Source organism: Lepidochelys kempii, chromosome 1, assembly GCF_965140265.1.
Source record: "Lepidochelys kempii isolate rLepKem1 chromosome 1, rLepKem1.hap2, whole genome shotgun sequence".
Lineage (NCBI taxonomy): Eukaryota > Metazoa > Chordata > Testudines > Cheloniidae > Lepidochelys > Lepidochelys kempii.
This window is the reverse complement of record NC_133256.1, coordinates 326,975,369-326,997,281: the sequence shown is the minus strand read 5'-3', so window position 1 is coordinate 326,997,281 and position 21,913 is coordinate 326,975,369. Positions and strand designations below refer to the sequence as shown.

Sequence of the window (21,913 nt, the reverse complement as noted above, 5' to 3'; positions counted from 1 at the left end):
CTCCAGAAAGAAAAAATCTCTTGCAGACAGTAGCCAGCATCAACTGAACTACCCCCTCTTCTCCAAATCTTGGGGCTTTTGCCAGCACAGAGATCCTCAGTATGGTAGGGAAGAGGACAACTAAGAACAGCAGAACTAATGAGAAGGGATGAAAAGGACAGATAATGGACCCATAAGAGAACAGCTGTTTTGGGCAGTAGAGCTAGTGAAGAAAAGCTGAGGAGGAAAAAGTGAGTTTATAAGCCACCCCGTGTCAACTGTTATGGACAAAAAGCCAGCACTGCACCTAGAGAGGCAGTATTTTAAAAAGAGCAGCTGGGAAAAGCCAGAATCAGGTCCAGAAGAGACAACTTACCAGCCAGGAGCAGAGCATAGGTGGGAGGCTGTGTCGAAGGTCTGTAACCACTAAGAGTTAGCATCTCAAGGAGCTGAGTGGGTGAGGTTAGAATCTGAGAAGTGGCTGAGTTGCTGCAGGTGACAAATCTAAAGGTTACAGTGATACTGAATCATCGAACTGTCATTCAAGTAATCACACCAGGGCCAAGGTCCTTGGGAGTAGCAGTGATACATGGAAAACAACTGATTAAGAGGCATTAACAGTTAGGTGGACCAGCCCTTCATGCTCTTCAAAGAAATAGTGGCATGAGAGTATGCTGCTGCTACAAAAGAGTTCCAGAGACTGGAAACTATCATAGAAGACAATTAAGAGTAAGAACTTCTTAAAGAGACAAAGCTGAATACACTGCCTATCCTTGAACACAGGACGTAGAGCCCAGTAAAAAGAGGACATAACAAATTGAGGTTCAGGGGGATGTGGTTTGATAATTGCCCTGCAGGAGGAGACTTCAAGCACGGACACCACTACATTGAAGGAGATAAGAAAGACTCCTGAAACAGTACCAAAAGAAAGAAAGGAAACTTGCGGTGGAATCTATCCAGATCTCTGATACTGAAGGGGGGAGAAAAAGACTTTGCCCTCAAAAGAGGGATGGACTGGAAGGTGCACCCCAGGCCTGAAGAGTTTCTAAGAGCAGCATTAACAGTGTGCCTTTTCTTGGACTGCTTCAAGGGGTTTAAACTAGTAATTACAGCATGTATAACTAACTACAATAAGCTGTAATCCTTCATGCCTAGGGTAACTGCATTATTTTCCTTATGCCAATGGCACTAAAGAACCTTTATATAACAGACATGTGTGCAAGTGGTTATTGTGAACCCACAAGGTTCTAGAACTCTGGAAAAACTGACAATCTACCAGGAACATGTCAGAGTTTGATGTACCTTAATATTTGTAGTGACCCAAAAAGGGAGGTGGTGGGAAATAAAGGTTTGTTACAATAGTAAGAATAGAAATGGGGCTGGGGCTAAAAAGGATCACAACAGTGTGGAACCAAACAACAGAAGAGGGCAGCCAAATTAAAAAGCAAGAGAAAGAAATGTATAGAAAAGAGAAAGGGATATACAAAAATGGAAGAGAAGAAATAGCAGATCAGGGAAAAAAAGAAAAGCTGTAGAATTATAGGGGAGTTGTTTATTTATTAAAAGAGTTGATCTGCCATTTGCTATAAATCAGAACATGTCCTCCATTGAAACACCACAACCAGAAACCACACTTGCATTTTGAAATTTCTTCTTCTGTACAATTTAATTACAAATGCCCCCAAGAGTATTTCTGAATCCAAATGATGTTAGAAAATTTTGGGCCAACCCTCCTAACTCCTACAGCCCCCTTACTCTCTTTTTTCCCCCTATAACCTCTCCCTTTTTATTACATTCCTTTCTCCTCCAACTCCAACAAACAGTTGTATCTGAGAGCTTTTCTCTTCCTCTTAATGAGTGTAGTGCTGGGGGGGTCCCTAAAAACTGTAATTATTATTAAAAACAAAACTGTCACAACATGTGGATGCCTTCTAAAATGCATTGACCTCAGGAATCAGCAGAACACTCCTTGCCAAATCTTCAGTTCCAGTGCTGTGAATACTAATAGCAGCAAGCTCTACATGCAACTCCCAGGCACATTTGGAGGTCAAATAGTTCTCCAGGATCTCTCCCCTGTTACAGATCACTGGATGGGTGGACTAATACCACAAACAGTGAGTTATATTTTATCCCTCCAACATGCTTATTTTCCTTTTGGCACAAAGTCAGTTTGAGTTTGTCAGTTTGGAAGAATATTGTAACTGCAGAAACAAAAACAAACTGCTACAATATACATATCATGCACATACCTTACCCACCAAAGTAGTAATACATGAATGCATAAACGCAATTAAAACCCCAACATTTTGCAACTGATTCATTCAAGATAGCAAATACAAAACTTGTTTAGCCAGCCAACAAGCCCTAAAAAACAGCCAAGGTCAATGCTGTTCTATTAACAATAAACAATTAAAAAAAAAAAAAGGTTGCCAGAAATCTATTAATCTTGGATTCATCTTGAATGAGATCAGAACTGTGGTTCATGGCAGTTAGAGTGGAAAGCTCATAACATCTTTAGGCCAGTGGTTTTCAAACTGCAGGTCATGACCCAGTACTAGGTCATGGATTGTAAGGCTCTAGGTCATGGCAGCTCTGATCAGCACCACTGACAGGGCCGTTAAAAATCCCGTTGGCAGTGCTGCCTGGCTAATGCAAGCTAGTCCCTACCAGTTCTGTCACCGCACAGAAGCGGCCAGCAGCAGGTCCAGCTCCTAGGCGGTGGGACCACAGGGCTCTGCACGCTGCCCCCACCCTGAGCACTGGCTCTGCACTCGCATTGGCTGAGAACCGGCCAATGGGAGCTTGGGGGCAGTGCCTGCAGGCGAAAGCCACACGGAGCCGCTTGCACACCTCTGCCTAGGAGCCAGACCTCCTACTGGCCGCTTCCGGGGCGCAGCACAGTCTGTGGTGTCAAGACAGGCAGGAAGCCTGCCTTAGCACCCCTGCTGTGCCGCTGACCAGGCGCTGCCTGAGGTAAGCCTGCACCCCAACCCCATGTCCCAATCCCCTGCCCCAGCCCTGAGCCCTCCCCCACAAACCCAGAGCCTCTTCTTGCACCCCACTCTCCTCATCCCCAGCCCCACCCAAGAGCCTGCACCCCTAGCCCAGAGCCCTGACCCCCTCCCACACCCAACCCCCTGCCTGAGCCCTGAGCCCCCTCCAAACCCAGAGCCCCCTCCTGCACCCCAAACCCCTCATCCCCAGCCCCACCCACAGTCCTCACCCCAACGCGCCTCAGCCCTGAGCCCCTCCCAAACCCCTCATCCCCGGCTCCGTTGAGTCGCAGGTATCAACAATTTTCTTCAACTGGGTCACCAGAAAAAAAGTTTGTAAACCACTGCTTTAAGCTATACTTGAACAGACAATTCAATTCAGTTTGTTCAATTCAATTCAAGAAAAACCTCTGAGTGGCGGCGCTCTGATATGATCTTCAGCAATCTGAAAACAGCAGGATGGAAAAATAGGCCTGCAGTAATTTTAAAACCATTGTATCTTACTCTCTGCTTCAATCAAGCTTCCATAACAGTTCAAAGGTCATGCACAGGCAGGCTGCGTGCCCAATATCAGTGGATTTGTAACAGAATAAATTATTGCTACTAATTTGAATAGCAAAAAAACACTGATTGAAATGTCTTTCACTCTTAAAGTGGATCACTGAATATCCATAATTAGAACAAGCTGTTTCAGATATACACTTCTTTAAGATTCTTTGCAATCACACAGACACTTGAATCATGAATCACTTTTAACAAATGACAGTGAACAGTTAAAAATGGTTATAATCTTTGATTTTGAGCCCGCTCAAGATACAGAATTTCAGCAATTATAGAAAGATATATAGTTTGTAGATATAATGTGCGGTCATATAGAATAACATTTAGTGTCTTTGATGTGCAGGTTTAAGATAAACAAAAGTGCATTTTAACTTATAAGTTGCATTGATCTAGTTCTAGGTAATCAACACTATACATTAGTGGAAAACAGTATTTTTACAAAGAAGGTGAGTAAAAACAATTAAAGACATACAACTTTATGGGTAGGGGTAGCAGTAAGTATTCTTCATAAGGTTTCAGAGTGGTAGCCGTGTTAGTCTGTATCAGCAAAAAAAATGAGGAGTCCTTGTCGCACACCTTAGAGACTAACAAATTTATTTGGGCATAAGCTTTCATGGGCTAGAACCCACTTCATCAGATGCATGGAATGGAAAATACAGTAGCAGGTAAATATATATGTAAGCAGTGTCAGGATGAGCTCCACCCTGACATCTGGTGGTGAGGTGTGGCAAGTTGTGGAAAAGAACTTCAGGGGCCGATCTCATTTGCATAGGCACACCCACCACGCCTAGAATGAGGCCACAGCTGCCCAAATGGTCACTTTGGCTGCTGTGGGATCCCCAGTGTCTCTGTTATTGGGGCAGAAAAAATAAATTGTTATTACCCTGATTATGGGAACTGTGCTTGGAACTGTACGTGGCCTTTTGTTATGATGGAGGGACTCACCATCAACTAAGCAGCACTCGCTAGGCAAGGGTCATGGGTTCCAAAACTCTGAATTGAGAGAGGCTGGGGACAAGTATTAATACTTGGTGGCTTGGGCCCCTGGGTGAGGGCCTTACATGCTAATTGCACTTCCTCCTCTCTCCACTGTGGAATATCAGAGCTAATTTTGATTCCATTAAGAGTCTAGTTACAGGCTGCTGAGCTCACTTTGGGCTAATGGTGCACCAGCACTGAGGCTCCCCTACTACAAGCTGAAGTCACCAAAGAGCTGAACTGATTAAGAGCTGAAATCACTGAGCATTCTGTTAGGTAGTGGGGGGAGCCTGAAGATATATTGTGGAGCAGTTTGTGGGATGGCTGGAGTGCCTTGTGGACAGGCTGGTGGAGCAGTTCATAGGACGGCGGGAGCAGCTTGTGGGACGTGGAGCAGTTAGTGGACCAGCTGGTGGAGCAGTTTGTGGGACGGCGGGAGCTGCTCGTGGGGAGCGCAGCGGAGCAGTTCATGGGGCGGCTGGCAGAGCGGAGCGAAGGCCTATGGAGCTGTGGGGCGGTCAGCTTCAGATCATGTAAGGTGCCCCTTACCTCTCTTCCCCCCCACCCCCCATCTCCACCTGGGTTGGGAGGTAAAGCTCTGCAGATAAACTTTTGAACTCTGGGGCTGCCCTGACCAGGGATAGAGACTTTTGGGGCATTGGACTTTTGGGACTTTGGGTTGCTGAACTCAAGAACCAAAGGGAAAGGGCATGCCCCAATTTGCTTGGGGTGGGTTTTTTGCTCATGGGTTATGTTACGAATCCTGTTGGTGGTGTTTCCCCAACATAATGACACATTGTTTCTCTCTGTTATTAAAAGGCTTTTTGCTACACTCAGACTATGTGCTTGCGAGAGGGGAAGCATTGCCTCTTGGAGGCGCCCAGCAGAGGTGGTATATATTTGTCCCAGGTCATTGGGTGGGGGCTCGAGCCAGTTTGCATTGTGTTATTGGAATGAATCCCCTAGATATTGAACCCGGCCCTTGTACATATACGTAGTACGTGAAAAGATGGGAGTTGCCTTATGCATCTGATGAAGTGGGTCCTAGCCCAGGGAAGCTTATACCAAATAAATTTGTTAGTCTCCAAGGTGCCACAAGGACTTCTTATTGTTTTTATTCTTCATAAATATACTATTCAAAAAGGGCTCTCATTATTACTAAACAGGGAAGAACTGTTATAAATGATCTAATGCTTAACAGAGATATAAAGTTGCTTATTTGCCTGCAGAGCTGGATTTGGAATACAGCTTTTTAATATCACAAGGAAACAGTGCCCCAGTACCAGGAAGAGCAATGGATGGCACCCCCAAAATGGAAATATTGCAGAGGCTGATCTATGTTTTCACCCATGCTCAGCTCCGTTTCCCCTCCAATTTCACCCACACCATCCACTTCCAGTTACTGCTTCCCCATTAGCTGACTGTTTGGAAGCTGAGAGCCAATCAGGTTCTGGCCAGCTCCTACCCCTCGACCCACCAGTGGGCAGGGTGGGGCACACCTCCGCCAAAGGGGAGGCAGTAACTGTGTGCAAGTGGAGGGGAAGAGGTGAGAGCAAGACTCAGAAGGGCTAGCACAGCTGCCGTGGTGCCCAGGACAGGGCACTCCTACCCCTCTACCCCCACCTTCAAGGTGCACCTCTGCTGCAACCAAAAAGAAAAAGGAGTACTTGTGGCACCTTAGAGTTTTAACCAATTTATTTGAGCATAAGCTTTCGTGAGCTACAGCTCACTTCATCAGATGCATAAAAGTGGAAAAGGCCGTGAGGATGTTTTTATACACACAAACCATGAAAAAAATGGGTGTTTAACTTCAAAAGGTTTTCTCCCCCCACCCCACTCTCCTGCTGGTAATAGCTTATCTAAAGTGATCACTCTCCTTACAATGTGTATGATAATCAAGGTGGGCCATTTCCAGCACAAATCCAGGATTTAACAAGAATATCTGAGGAACGGGGGGGCAGTAGGAAAAAACAAGGGGAAATAGCCACTCCCAGTCTCTATTCAAGCCTAAGTCATTATGCAAGGTTACCTAAGTTAATTGTATCCAATTTGCAAATTAATTCCAATTCAGCAGTTTCTCACTGGAGTCTGGTTTTGAAGTTTGTTGTAAATATCAACTTTCATGTCTGTAATCGCGTGACCAGAGAGATGGAAGTGTTCTCCAACTGGTTTATGAATGTTATAATTCTTGACATCTGATTTGTGTCCATTTATTCTTTTACGGAGAGACTGTCCAGTTTGACCAATGTACATGGCAGAGGGGCATTGCTGGAACATGATGGCATATCACATTGGTAGATGTGCAGGTGAACAAGCCTCTGATAGGGCCTAATAACATCAGCCACCCTGTGATGGTGTCCCCTGAATAGATATGTGGGCACAGTTGGCAACAGGCTTTGTTGCAAGGATAGGTTCCTGGGTTAGTGGTTCTGTTGTGTGGTATGTAGTTGCTGGTGAGTATTTGCTTCAGGTTGGGGGGCTGTCTGTAGGCAAGGACTGGCCTGTCTCCCAAGATTTGTGAGAGTGATGGGTTGTCCTTCAGGATAGGTTGTAGATCCTTGATAATGAGTTGGAGAGGTTTTAGTTGGGGGCTGAAGGTGACGGCTAGTGGCGTTCTGTTATTTTCTTTGTTGGGTCTGTCCTGTAGTAGGTGACTTCTGGGTACTCTTCTGGCTCTATCAATCTGTTTCTTCACTTCCACAGGTGGTTATTGTAGTTGTAAGAATGCTTGATAGAGATCTTGTAGGTGTTTGTCTCTGTCAGAGGGGTTGGAGCAAATGCGGTTGTATTGTAGAGCTTAGCTGTAGACAATGGACTGTGCGGTGTGATCTGGGTGAAAGCTGGAGGCATGTAGGTAGGAATAGCAGTCAGTAGGTTTCCAGTATAGGGTGGTGTTTATGTGACCATCGCTTATTAGCACCATAGTGTCCAGGAAGTGGATCTTTTGTGTGGACTGGTCCAGGCTGAGGTTGCTGGTGAGATGGAAATTGTTGAAATCATGGTGGAATTCCTCAAGGGCTTCTTTTCCATGGGTCCAGATGAGGAAGATGTCATCAATATAGCGCAAGTAGAGTAAGGGTATTAGGGGACGAAAGCTGAAGAAGCATTGTTCTAAGTCAGCCATAAAAATGTTGGCATACTGTGGGGCCATGCGGGGACCCATAGCAGTGCTGATGATTTGAAGGTATACATTGTCTCCCAATGTGAAATAGTTATGGGTGAGGACAAAGTCAAAGTTCAGCCACCAGGTTTGCCGTGACATTATTGGGGATAGTGTTCCTGATGGCTTGTAGTCCATCTTTGTGTGGAACGTTGGTGTAGAGGGCTTCTACATCCATAGTGGCCAGGATGGTATTTTCAGGAAGATCACCGATGGATTGTAGTTTCCTCACAAAGTCAGCGGTGTCTTGAAGATAGGTGGGAGTGCTGGTAGAGTATGGCCTGAGGAGGGAGTCTACATAACCAGACAATCCTGCTGTCAGGGTGCCAATGCTTGAGATGATGGGCGCCCAGGATTTCCAGGTTTATGGATCTTGGGTAGTAGATAGACTATCCCAGGTCGGCGTTCCAGGGGTGTGTCTGTGTGGATTTGATCTTGTGCTTTTTCAGGGAGTTTCTTGAGCGAATTCTGTAGTTTCTTTTGGTAACCCTCAGTGGGATCAGACTCTGAAGTCTGCTGCGACCACATATTTTAAAACTGTACCAAAACTAGAGAAATTTATATTAAAAGCTATGCACAGATAAAGACCCACAAAATATAGAAGTTGCTACTGTACTACGATTGACTGTAGGTGAAGCAATTGGCACTGTTAATGGGAAGTGTGGGGAACCTTCATAATAATCAGACCCTGTTTTCACTTGCTTATAACTTTGACAAACTAACCATTTAGGCTGAAATTTTCCATGCCAGGTGTCTGTCTCAGGCTGATGATTTTTTTTTTTTAAATTTAAGTCAAAATGGTTCCGCTGATTCCGAGAACAAAGCCAGGGGAAAACACATTGGTATTTACTTATTATTATTAGGGCTGTTGATTAATTGCAGTTAACTCACGCGATTAACTCAAAAAATCGAATTGCAATTAAGATTAAATCGCAGTCTTAATTGCACTGTTAAACAATGGAATACCAATTGAAATTTATTAAGTACTTTGAATTTTTCTCTACATTTTCATATATATTGTATTTCGGTGTTGTAATTGAAATCAAAGGGTATATTATTTTTGCTTATAAATATTTGCACTGTAAAAATGATAATAGTATTTTTCAATTCCCCTCATACAAGTACTGTAGTGTAATCTGTCATAAAAGTGCAACTGACAAATGTAGATTGTTACATAACTGCACTCAAACACAATGTAAAACTTTAGAGCCTACAAGTCCACTCAGTCCTACTTCTTGTTCAGCCAATCGCTAAGACAAACAAGTTTGTTTATATTTACAGGAGACACTGCTGCCCTCCTTATTTACAATGTCAATGTCACCCCCCCCCCCAGACGTTCTTGTTAAACCCTGGATTTGTGCTGGAGATGGCCCACCTTGATTATCATACACATTGTAAGGAGAGTGTGATCACTTTAGATAAGCTATTACCAGCAGGAGAGTGGCCGGGGGGGTGGGGGAGGAGGAAAACCTTTTGTAGTGGTAAACACCCATTTTTTCCATGGTTTGTGTGTATAAAAAGATCTTCTGTACTTTCCACAGTATGCATCCGATGAAGTGAGTTGTAGCTCATGAAAGCTTATGCTCAAATAAATTGGTTAGTCTCTAAGGTGCCACAAGTACCCCTTTTCTTTTTACCAGAAAGTGAGAACAGGCATTTGCATGTTACTTTTATAGCTGGTATTGGAAGGTATTTACAAGCCAGATATGCTAAACATTCGTATGCTCCTTCATGTTTCAGCCACCATTCCAGAGGACATGCTTCCATGCTGATGACGCTCGTTAAAAAAATAATGCATTAATTATATTTGTGACTAACCTCCTTGGGAGAGATTGTATGTCCCCTGCTCTGTTTTAGCCGCATTCTGCCATATATTTCATGTTATAGCAGTCTTGGATGATGACCCAGAACATGTTGTTCATTTAAAGAACACTTTCACTGCAGATTTCACAAAACAAAGAATGTACCAATGTGAGATTTCTAAAGAAAGCTACAGCACTCTACCCAAGGTTTAAGAATTTGAAATGCCTTCCAAAATCTGAGAGGAACAAGGTGTGGAGCATGCTTTCAGATGTCTTAAAAGAGCAACACTCTGATGCACAAACTACAGAACCTGAACCACCAAAAAAGAAAATCAACCTTCTGCTGGTGGCATCTGACTCAGATAATGAAAATGAACATGCATCGATCTGTACTGCTTTGGATTGTTATCAAACAGAACCGGTCATCAGCACGGGCACATGTTCCCTGGAATGGTGGTTGAAGCATGAAGGGACATATGAATCTTTAGCGCATCTAGTGCATAAATATCTTGTGATGCTGACTACAATGGTGCCATGAGAATGCCTGTTCTCACTTTCAGGTGACATTGTAAACAAGAAGCCAACAACATTATCTCCTCCAAATGTAAACGAACTTGTTTGTCTGAGCAATTGGCTGAACAAGAAGTAGGACAGAACTTGCAGGCTCTAAAATTTTACATTGTTTTATTTTTGAATGCAGGTTTTGTTGTACGTAATTCTACATTTGTAAGTTCAACTTTCATGATAAAGAGATTGCACTACAGTACTTGTATGAGGTGAATTGAAAAATACTCTCTCTTTTGCTCTTTTACAGTGAAAATACTTGTAATCAAAAATATAAAGTGAGCACTGTACACTTTGTATTCTGTGTTGTAACTGAAATCAATATATTTGAAAATGTAGAAAACATCCAAAAATATTTAAAATGAATAGTATTCTATCATTGTTTAACCGTGCAATTAATCATAATTTTTTTAAATTGCTTGACAGCCCTAATCATCATCATTATTGTTACTGAGCTGCGAAAAATGTTTCTCTGCAGTCTGGACCTTGACCATATCTTGACCAAGAAATTTGGACCTTGACAAAAAATAATTGACTACCCCTGATCTAAAGGTTCCAACCCTACAGTTGACTCATGTAGGTGTCAATATGATGTCACATGCAGGAATTTGTTTTTTCAGTTTGTTTTTTTTTTTTTTTCCCTTTTTAAAAAAACCTAAAAATTACACACAAAGGTTAGGAAATGCCAGAATTCAGGTTTCCCAGGCAACCTTAATTCAGTCCCCTTGTGTGTTCTTTAATTACATTATCAGGGCTGGCTTTAGGCCGATTCCCCCAAATCGGGCCCCTGTTAAGTTTTACTCACCTGGTGGCGCTCTGGATCTTTGGCAGCATGCAGTATTCAAGGTATGGGCATACTATATGGATTTATATGGTAGCATTATGATATTTTCTGTCTTATTATCTATCCCTTTCCAAATGGTTCCTAACATTGTTCGCTTTTTTGACCGCTGCTGTACACTGAGCAGATGTCTTCAGAGAACTATCCATGATGACTCCAAGTTCTCTCTCAAGTGGTAACAGCTAAATTAAAACTCCATCGTTTTGTATGTACAGTTGGGATTAAGTTTTCCAATGTGCAATACTTTGCACTTAATGAATTTCATCTGCCATTTTGTTGCCTAATCACCCAGTTGTGTGAGATCCCTTTGTAACTTAGTCAGTTTTGGACTTAACTATAAGTAATTGTGTATCATCTGCAAATTTTTCCACCTCATTGTTCACCTCTTTTTCCAGATCATTTATGAAAAATTAAACTGCACAGGTCCCAGTACATATCTTTGGGGATCCCTGCTATTTACTTTTCTCCATTGTGAAAACTGACAATTTATTCCTACCCTTTGTTTCCCCATCTTTTAACCAGTTACTAATCCATGCGAGGACCTTTCTCTCTTCTGCCATGACTCCTTACTTTGCTTAAGAACCTTTGGTATAAGACCTTGTCAAAGGCTCTCTGAAAGTCCAAGTACACTATTTCAACTGGATCACCCTTGACCACATGCTTGTTAACACACTTGGACAATTCTAATCTATTGGTGAGGCATGGTTTCCCCTCTACAAAAGCCATGTTGAATTTTGATTCAACCTATGTATCTGATAATTCTATTCTTTACTAGAGTTTCAACCAATTTGCCTTGTACTGAAGTTAGGCTTACTGGCCTGTAACTGCCAGGATTGCCTCTGGAACACTTTTTTTTTTTAAATCACCACATTAGCTATCCACCAATCATCTGATACAGAAGCTGATTTAAGCAACAGTTTACATACCACAGTTAGTTGTGCAATTTCATATCCGAGTTCTTTCAGAACTCTTGGGTAAATACCATCTGGTTCTGGGATCTTATTACTGTTTCATTTTGTTCCAAAACATCCTCTACTGACACCTCAATTTGGGACAGTTCCTTAGATCTGTCACCTAAAAAGACTTGCTCAGATACGCAAATCTCCCTCACATCATCTATAGAATTTACTTAGCTTCTCTGCAATGGATTTTTCTTCCATGAATGCTCCTTTAGCATCTTGAGCACCCAGTGGCACCACTGATTGCTTGTCAGTCTTCCTGCTTCTGATGTATTTTTAAAAACATTGCTGTTAGTTTTTGTGCCTTTTGCTATTTGCTCTTCAAAATTCTTTTTTGGCCTGCCTAATTATACTTTTACACTTGACTAGCCAGAGTTTATGCTTCTTTCTATTTTCCTCACTAGGATTTGACTTCCAATTTTTAAAAGGATGCCTTTTTACCTCTGTCTCTTTTACTCTGTTTAAACATAATGGCACTTTTTTGGTCCTCTTTTTTTATTTGGGGTATACATTTAGTTTGAGCCACTATTATGGTGTTTTTAAATAGTTTCCACGTAGCTTGCAGACATTTCACTCTTGCGACTGTTCCTTTTAATTTCTGTTTAACTAGCTTCCTCAATTTTGTTCTCCTTTTTGAAGTTAAATGCTACTACAGAGGGTTTCTTTGGTATTTTCCCCCCTATAGGATGTTAAATTTAATTACATTATGGTTGCTATTACTGAGCAGATCAGCTATATTCCCCTCTTCGGCCACATCCTGTGATGCACTTAGAATTAAACCAAGAACTGCCCCTCCCTTTGTGGGTTCCAGGACTAGCTGCTCCAAGAAGCAGCCTTTAATGGTATTTAGAAATTTTAACTCTGCATCCCTTCCTGAGGTGACGTATACCTGGTCAATATGGGGCTGGCTGAAATCCCACATTGTTATTGGGTTTTTTGTTTTTGTAGCCTCTTTAATCTCCCTGACCATTTCACAATCACCATCGCCATTCTGGTCAGTAGTATATTCCTACTGCTATATTCTTATTATTCAAGCATGGAATTTCTATCCACAGAGATTCTATGGTACAGTTTGATTCATTTAAGATTTTTATTGTATTTGACTATATACTTTCTTTTAAATGCCACACCCATGAACACAACCTACTCTGTCATTCCTATATATTTCGTATTACTATGTCCATTGATTATTATCATTCCACCAAGTTTCAGTGATACCTATTATATCAAAATTCTCATTTAATATCAGGCAATCAAGTTCACCCATCTTAGTATTTAGACTTCTAGCACTTGTACGCAAACACTTATAAAATGAGTATTTAGTAAGTATTTAGTTGTGACGTAACTGAATGGGGCTGTTTTTTGTTCAACTGTTTCTCTTCAGTTCCTACCTGTACATCAACTTCTATCCTATCTTCTTTACTAATATACAGAGTCCCCCCTTCAGCAAATTCATCCCTATAAGATGTTTCCACCCAAACTGCATGCTCTTCCACATCTGTTGGCTTTCCCCCAGCCCTTAGTTTAAAATCTTCTCCGCAACCTTTAACTTTACATGTCAGTAATCTGATTCTGTTTTGGTTTAGGTGGAGCCCATCCTTTCTGTATAGGCTCCTCCTTTCCCAAAAGTTTCCCCAGTTCCTAATAAGCCTAAATTCCTCCTCCCAATACCATTGTCTCATCCATGCATTGAGACCCACACACAGGGTCAGTCAGACAGGCAGAACTGCAGGAACTGGAAGCATTTCATAGGATGCTACCATGGAGGACCTGGATTTTAATCTCTTACCTAACAGCCTAAATTTGGCCTCCGGGCCCCATGTCATTGTTACCTACATGTACCATGACCACGGGCTCTTCCTCAGCACTGCACATAAGATAATGTATGTATATAACTAATGCTGCAGTAACTACCATAGCATAATTACTTGAGGTTTATAAGTATTAATTTGGTAATAATTGTACTTTGGGCTTATAAACAGAAACCAACCTTCAAGTTATCATCTATCTAGTTATTAAGGGGAAACCAGTTCCCAATTATCAAAACTCCAGTGGAATCCCTAGCTTCATTATACCTAAGGTTGCAGGAGACTGTGTCAAGTTTGGGAACTAAAGCTTTGGAACTATTTAAAAACTAGTATTCTATATAGCACCAATGACTTCACTAGCTCCTATTACTTGCTCTGCAGGGGAAATGGCCAGTGGATCTGCATAAAGACATTCCCAATAGCTAAGCCCCAATCCATGCTTGTCCCCCAAATCGCACTGCACAGCAGCCCCCCACAGAACTAAATTCAGTGGCATGAATGGGTGTGGCTCCTATTTACAAGCTCCTCACCTCCTGCCCCCAGTACAATGGAACCACAATATTAAGCTGCTAATGAGGCCTTCCACAAATACGGATTAAGAGACAGGATCTAGATTCCCAGCATGAACAGGTTGGAGACAATTTATTGAAAATGTTCACTCAAAAATTGTATTATTAATTGTAAATACAGATCATACTGGATATACAAAATAAGATATATTATTAAATATCAGGTAATTACAATTGTTGCCCCCTTTTACCCAAGCAGTTAGCCATTAGTCAGAATCTTGTGGGCTGTTTCCACTAGGAGGAGAAATTAATGAAACGTCAAATATTTCCTTGACACAATCCTGTTTATTTACAAAGAATGTAGATAAAGTCCTGTTTCCCTGAACATAGTTGGAAACACACACGATACAGTTTCCTTGTTCAATATTCTTACTCTTTTTCCAGCCACTACTCTACCCCAAAATCTCTGTCTTGTAGCTTTCTCTCAGGGTCAGGCTACAAGTGTTTCTCTGAGGGCTTGTCTTTACTGTAACCGTAGCTTAAGTTAGTACACTCAAGGTAGACTAAGTCTACACTAGACATCTTACTGTGGCACAGCTGTACCACTGCAGATGCACTGCTGTAAGGACTCCTGTGTAGCCACTCTAAGGCAATTGACATAATTAAACCACCCCCAATGAGCAGTGGTAGCTATGTCGGCAGGAGAGCATCTCCTGCCAACATAGCACTGTCCACACAAGCACTTCTGTCAATATAACTTATGTCAGTCAGGGGTGTGTTATTTTTCACACCCCTGACCAACAAAAGTTTTACAGACAAAGTTGATAGTGATTATTTCACTCGAAACAGCCTAGCATGAGTGAGAGCAACTGCACATCGAAACAACACTGGATTTACACAGAGTGATTTGATTAGCAATGCAGAGTGCTTGGATTAATTGCTGATGGGTTGTAACATGAGCTGCTGTATGTACCAGAAAAAGATAACAAAATCTTAAATAATGTGTTCTTTTAAGGACACTGATGTAAAGAGGAAAGATTCAGCTACTGTTGTACAAAACTAAATCACTTAAAATGCCGCCCAGAAGTTCCTAATGCAAGTGCCGACTACTAAGTTCAGGAGTTACTTACATCAGTCTACTCCCAGAGGCTTCAGGACACCTCCACGCACTTGTCTACACTCTGAGCTTCTAAAGACAAAGTAATCTTCATTCTAAATACTAAGTGTCATTATTATATCTCAAGCAGCACCCTCTATTCACTTTTTTTCTTATTGGGGCCATACAGTATCCTTTATTTCCTCTTAGATATAAAAACTATAAATATAAAAATGACCCAAAAGGCTTGAGAAGCTCAAAGGTTCCTGCCAAGTTGGTTTGGGCTCTATAGCATTTCACAGTCCCTTAATCATAGCAACAATACCTGGACATATAGCAGTGACCCTGGCTTCAGTTACTGATGGGCTCTAAGATACCATATGATCATCAGACAAGTAATTTACATTGCAGTAATGTCTAGATGCCCCAGTCAGTGATTGGTTACTCAATGTTTGTTGCTAGGCACTGTATACAGATATGCAATAAATAAATAAATAAAATAAATGTGAAAAGAACATTAAGATTGCAAAGTCAAGCACTCAAAGGTTAGGAAATACAAAACTTAAGGGTGCCTGTCCATATCCATCATGATTAAGGGTACATATTATTCACGGGTATTTTTAGTAAGAGTCATGGACAGGTCACGGGCAGTAAACAAAAATTCACGACCTGTGACCTGTCCATGACTTTTACTATATACCACTGAATAAATCTTGGGGGGAGGGAGGGGTGGCCCAGGGTGCCGCAGGTACTTGGGGGATGGCCTGGGGGGGCACTGTAGGTGCTCAGGGGGAGGCGAGCAGTGGCATGCAGCCCAGGACCCCCGCTGGTGCTGGGAGTGTGGGTTGGCAGGCTCCCTACCTGGCTCTGCACCTCCCCAGAAGCAGCAACACCCCCTCCCTCAGCTCCTAGGCAGAGGTGCGGCCAGCAGCTCAGTGCACTGCCTTCGCCCTGAGTGCTGGGTACCACAGCCAATGGGAGCTGCGGGGGTGGTGCCTGCAGTCAGAGGCAGTGTGCAGAGCTGCCTGGGCACGCCTCCAGAGCGGAGGGAGAGGGATGTCACCACTTCTGGGGAGCCCCCCCGAGGTAAGGGTTCTGGGCAGCACTTACCCCCTCCTGTGCCCCAACCCCCAGCCTTGAGCCCCCTCCCACACCCAAACTCTTGCTGCTGCTGCTGAGGGAGGGGGGCATGGTGGCCCAAGACTGACCCAGCAGTGGCTGGCTCAGGGACTGCCTGAAATGCTCAGGCAACCTCTGGGCCAACCGCACCAGCTGCTGCAGAAGTCACGGAGGTCCCGGAAAGTCATGGAATCCATGACCTCCATGACAAACTTGCAGCCTTAATCATGATACAAAACTTTAATTACAAGATCGCATACTAATTTTTCCACAGGATCCTACCTTATTCAGTGCATGGATACTTATTCATTACTTACTGTGACCTTAGACCATACGCCATCCAAACCCTACACTGAATACAGAAATAATAATTTCCTTCTGGGCATTCCTATGGTGCTTTCACCATAGTATCCAAGTACTTCACAAACAAATTCATTAATGTTCACAATACCCCTGTAAGAATAGGTGGCATTTTTATCCCCGTTTTACAGATGTGGAGCTGATTAAAGCCCAAATTGTCAAAAATGTCCACTAATTTTGGGTGTCCAACTCAAGTCACCTAGGACCTCATTTTTCAGAGTACCTAGCACTTTAAAGAGTAGCTCCAGTTGACTTCCATTGCAGTTGTGAGTGCTCAGCACTTCCACAAATCAGAAGAACATACAATTAGTGGCCATCACTGAAAGTACTGGTTTAAGCAACTTGCCTAGCATCTCACAGGAACTCTGATGCAGAGGAAGAAATAGAATCCATTTTCCAGCCTGACATTCAACTTCCCTAAACAAAAGAATCCTTCCTTAACCAATTACACACCTTCCAAATTCCTCAACAAATGAGACCATGATGCTATGGACAACAGCTTCATTCACTACACAGTCCTGATTTCTAGCTCTTCACAGTAGACAAAAGCACATACAATTTCCACTTTCCTAACTGAAGCTCCTCAGTCCAGGTGGGGACTGTGTGCTCAATTTTATTTTGGTCCCCCAGAAGGAGCTCCTGCAACTGAGGCCAAAATTACCTCACTCACTATAAATTTGAAAGATGGCAACTAAGTGTCATACAGACATTGGAGGTGGGCAAGGGGAATTCAAAAATCAAAAGAAATAATATTTTGTTTCTTGATCTACTTTTATCATGATTTTTGAGGGTCACTCATGATTTTTGCACTTTTGCAGTTAGCAATATTATACGTGGCCTGATTCAATTTTTCAAAATCTGTTCAGCAGAACAAAAACTGAAGCCCACCTTAAACTCAGAACATTGTTTTCATGGTCTTTTGTGTGTTTCTATATGTATCAGATATGGCAGTTTCCTGCTTATCCTTGGAAGACTTTACTGAATTAAGTTTAAGTATCTTGGTGGGCCATGAGGGGGAATGCAGGTGCAGTTGCCCTGCACTGTGGCACTAAAGAGCACCATAGCAAGAAATATTTGAACAGGCACTAAGGACGTTATGGTTTTATTTTGCATTATTGGCAGGCGTGCACGGTTATAATTTTCCTTACAGTGTCCTAAACATAAAAAAACTGGAGAAGTCTTCATTAGTGTGCTCCCTGCCTCCATTTTTAACTGTTTGATGCTAGAAATCAGGATTTCTCAGACACTGAATATTGTGACTTCAACTTTAAATGATAATACATCACAGTATTGTGTACATCTGAGTTTTGTTTTAATTACCTCAGTGCAGTTGGTTCTGGCATGTACATTTAAGCACAAGTTTGCATTCCAGCCTCATTTGTCAGACTATACTCACAGTATCTCAAAACATAATAAAAGTTATTCTATACAACTCTAGTACTGCTAAGCTATAAGGCTATTACAGTGCCTAGAAACTGGGAGTAGTGGCGAAAAGCAATTTAAAGGAGCCTACTGATCCCATATTCATTCTGCTTTGCCATGGCTGTAGTTGTAGGGAAGCTCATATGCTGCAGAGCAGAAAAACAAAAACCTAGTGACAGAGTGAGGCATCTGATAAAAAGAAAAAGATGCAAGAGAGGGAAAAGAAGAGATAGAAATAAAAGAAATATTAAAATACTTACTAATACTTTTAAAGCTTGGCCAGTGAAGAGAACAACCACGAAGATTCAAACGTACCACATAAGGACGCCATTTCTTCAGAATATTTATTACTGTTTTGTCCTGCATCTTGTGCTTTACTGAAGAAAAATCAATCTAAAGAAATTCAACAATTCAGATATCAGGTATCAAAGTTGTTATACAAACAAAATAGACAAAATTATTAAAAAGTACTAAGTGTTAGAAATTTGCTGTACAATCTAAGACTTTGACTATGCAAATGCTGAAACACATTCTCATCTTTACATACAAACTGTACTAGACTACTTAGTAAGAATACTCACATGCATGAAGTTAAATATGCGCATAAGTGTTTGCAGGATTGAGGCCTAAACTTTATTATGCACAGGCTGGCATACTAACCAATCCACAGGGAGGAAACATACATAAGTGACCAACAAAGAAAAAGAAAAAAAACCACACAGTATTGGCTTTTTCCATTTTTGATTTTTCCTTTATGTTGTCTAAAGACCTAAATTATTGTAAAGGATTTTTAAGATTATTTTTAACCTTAGATATATCAGGAATATAAAGTTTTGTCTTCCCTCTTTTGCTGAATGATTACAGACCTGGACCCAAGTTAAGCTAAAGAACTAGGCATGGATGAATCTTTAAACTTCCTTCCCTCCCATTCCCTGCAGAGTTAAAACTCTGAGTTAAATATGTGTTAACAAAAAGAAGAAAAAAGTTTCAAAAACAGTCTAAGAAGTTTTCTAGCAAACATGGGAAAGTCAAGACCTGATCTCTAACAACAACAACAAAACACAAAACAAAAAACCCCATCTAAAAATCCCTCCTTTTTTAAGATAAAAAATGAACATGCAAGCCTTCTTTAAACTTGTTCTTCATAAAAAAACAAGAAAGATCACAAACATATCTTTCCTTCAGAGGTCACCTTTAAAAGGGTAACTTATGTTACACCCACCATACTAAATCTATCCATTTTATGCCATATGTGCTCTACTTCAAATCATTATGAAGAGCAATCACCATTATTTTAATTCAGAAGGAGGGTGAGAGTAGGTCAGTCATTAGAGCACAAGATTGGGATTCTCACAGAGGGCCTGGTGATTCCTACACTGAAGTCAACTGAAGTTTTGCCACTAACTTCATTAAGAGCAGGATTTCACCCTAAGCAATCATGCTCAAGTCACTTAATTTTTCTGTGCATCAGTATAAAAGTAGACGCTACCACCTTACAGGGGTTTTGAGAGACTTTAATGTTTGGATGAAATGAAATGTGCAATACAGCATCAGTGCAAAAGTACTGTAACACATGTAGTAAATATATCATTTCATAGACTTCAAACTCAGAAGGAACCATTAGATCATTTAGTCTGACCTTCTGCATAACACAGATCACAGAATTTCATCCACTTATTCCTGTATTGAGCCCAATAACTTGTGTTAAAGAACATCTTCAAGAAAAGCACCCAGCCTTGATTTGAAACACATGTATTGCTCTAAACTATATTTGAGATGGAGAAGGGACTCCCAACAAAAGGGAGTCACAACCAGTGCAGAACCTGTCAACTCATTAACAATTTAGGCTAACAGCACAATAAATAAAGTGATAACAACAGGTTTCTTCAAATTTGATGGGCAGTTAAAAACAAACATCTTCTTTTGGAGATCTCCACATTTGACTATACTCCTACCTGGAGCAGTATGTTCATGTACTGGAGGCTCTCCTTCCAGTTAGGGCTGTTTTTTAAAAAACAAAGTTGACAAAGCCTATTCTAGCCACTATTTTACCAGGGAGTGCTCTAAAAATCTTCACACTTCTACCATTTTTGAAGACCGCAAAGCTACAGAAATATCTTTATTGTAACATTTTAAATGCATTTAAAATTAAAAGGTTAAAAAAAATTTCCACTGGTGCTCCCACCAGTGCAGTTCCACCAGTGGTAGTTACATAAGGAGCACTAGTATATAGACTAGCTTTCTGCAATTTACCTGCCATGTCATCTACCTACCCCTGGTCAAGGCAGGTCCAGACAACATGGTGACTAAAACTCCATCAGCCATTTGTACTATGTCCACAGCATGTCTGACTATTGTTTCCACCAGTGGAGATACAACAGTGGGAAATTTTAAGTCTAATGCAGACAAGGCCACAGGCTCAAGACAAGCTACATATTTTGTTCCTTTTCAATTTATGAAAGTATTAACCATACCAAAATAAAAAACAACTGAACGTTGAACAAACGTTAACAGGTAAACCACATCAAAGGGGTTCCAAGAAACTACCCCCTTGGACTCTCCTCGCCCACACATATAAGCTTTGCATGAGACAACCAAGGCTATATTGAAAACTGGATTATGTGCAGTTGCTATCATTGGCCTGGCATTGCTTCCTGTGGGAGTGTTGCCACCACTCCCAGAGGACATGACCCTCTTACTGCTAGATGCTGCTGAAGTGGTCTTGCCACGTACATCTTGGAGACAGCTTGCCTCTGCAGCCCAGTCAAAGGTGGTGTAGAATCATAGAATATCAGGGTTGGAAGGGACCCCAGAAGGTCATCTAGTCCAACCCCCTGCTCAAAGCAGGACCAATTCCCAGTTAAATCATCCCAGCCAGGGCTTTGTCAAGCCTGACCTTAAAAACCTCTAAGGAAGGAGATTCTACCACCTCCCTAGGTAACGCATTCCAGTGTTTCACCACCCTCTTAGTGAAAAAGTTTTTCCTAATATCCAATCTAAACCTCCCCCACTGCAACTTGAGACCATTACTCCTCGTTCTGTCATCTGCTACCATTGAGAACAGTCTAGAGCCATCCTCTTTGGAACCCCCTTTCAGGTAGTTGAAAGCAGCTATCAAATCCCCCCTCATTCTTCTCTTCTGCAGGCTAAACAATCCCAGCTCCCTCAGCCTCTCCTCATAACTCATGTGTTCCAGTCCCCTAATCATTTTTGTTGCCCTTCGCTGGACTCTCTCCAATTTATCCACATCCTTCTTGAAGTGTGGGGCCCAAAACTGGACACAGTACTCCAGATGAGGCCTCACCAATGTCGAATAGAGGGGAACGATCACATCCCTCGATCTGCTCGCTATGCCCCTACTTATACATCCCAAAATGCCATTGGCCTTCTTGGCAACAAGGGCACACTGCTGACTCATATCCAGCTTCTCGTCCACTGTCACCCCTAGGTCCTTTTCCGCAGAACTGCTGCCTAGCCATTCGGTCCCTAGTCTGTAGCTGTGCATTGGGTTCTTCCGTCCTAAGTGCAGGACCCTGCACTTATCCTTATTGAACCTCATCAGATTCCTTTTGGCCCAATCTTCCAATTGGTCTAGGTCCTTCTGTATCCTATCCCTCCCCTCCAGCGTATCATCCGCAAATTTGCTGAGAGTGCAATCCACACCATCCTCCAGATCATTTATGAAGATATTGAATAAAACCGGCCCCAGGACCGACCCCTGGGGCACTCCACTTGATACCGGCTGCCAACTAGACATGGAGC

At 42.0% G+C, this 21,913-nt stretch overlaps 1 protein-coding gene across 13 annotated transcripts in view; it reads right to left on the bottom strand.

The window, feature by feature from the left end:
* FBXL13 (F-box and leucine rich repeat protein 13) overlaps window positions 1-21,913 on the bottom strand; it is a 178,815-nt gene that overhangs the window by 102,330 nt on the left and 54,572 nt on the right. For all 13 annotated transcript variants that reach the window (XR_012156835.1, XR_012156836.1, XM_073328536.1 and 10 more), the window contains one exon: window positions 18,412-18,544. Coding sequence is in view for 11 of the 13 variants with exons in the window: in XM_073328536.1 (XP_073184637.1) it covers window positions 18,412-18,544 (133 nt within the window). In the remaining 2 variants the exon portion in view is untranslated. The remainder of the gene's footprint in view (window positions 1-18,411; window positions 18,545-21,913) is intronic.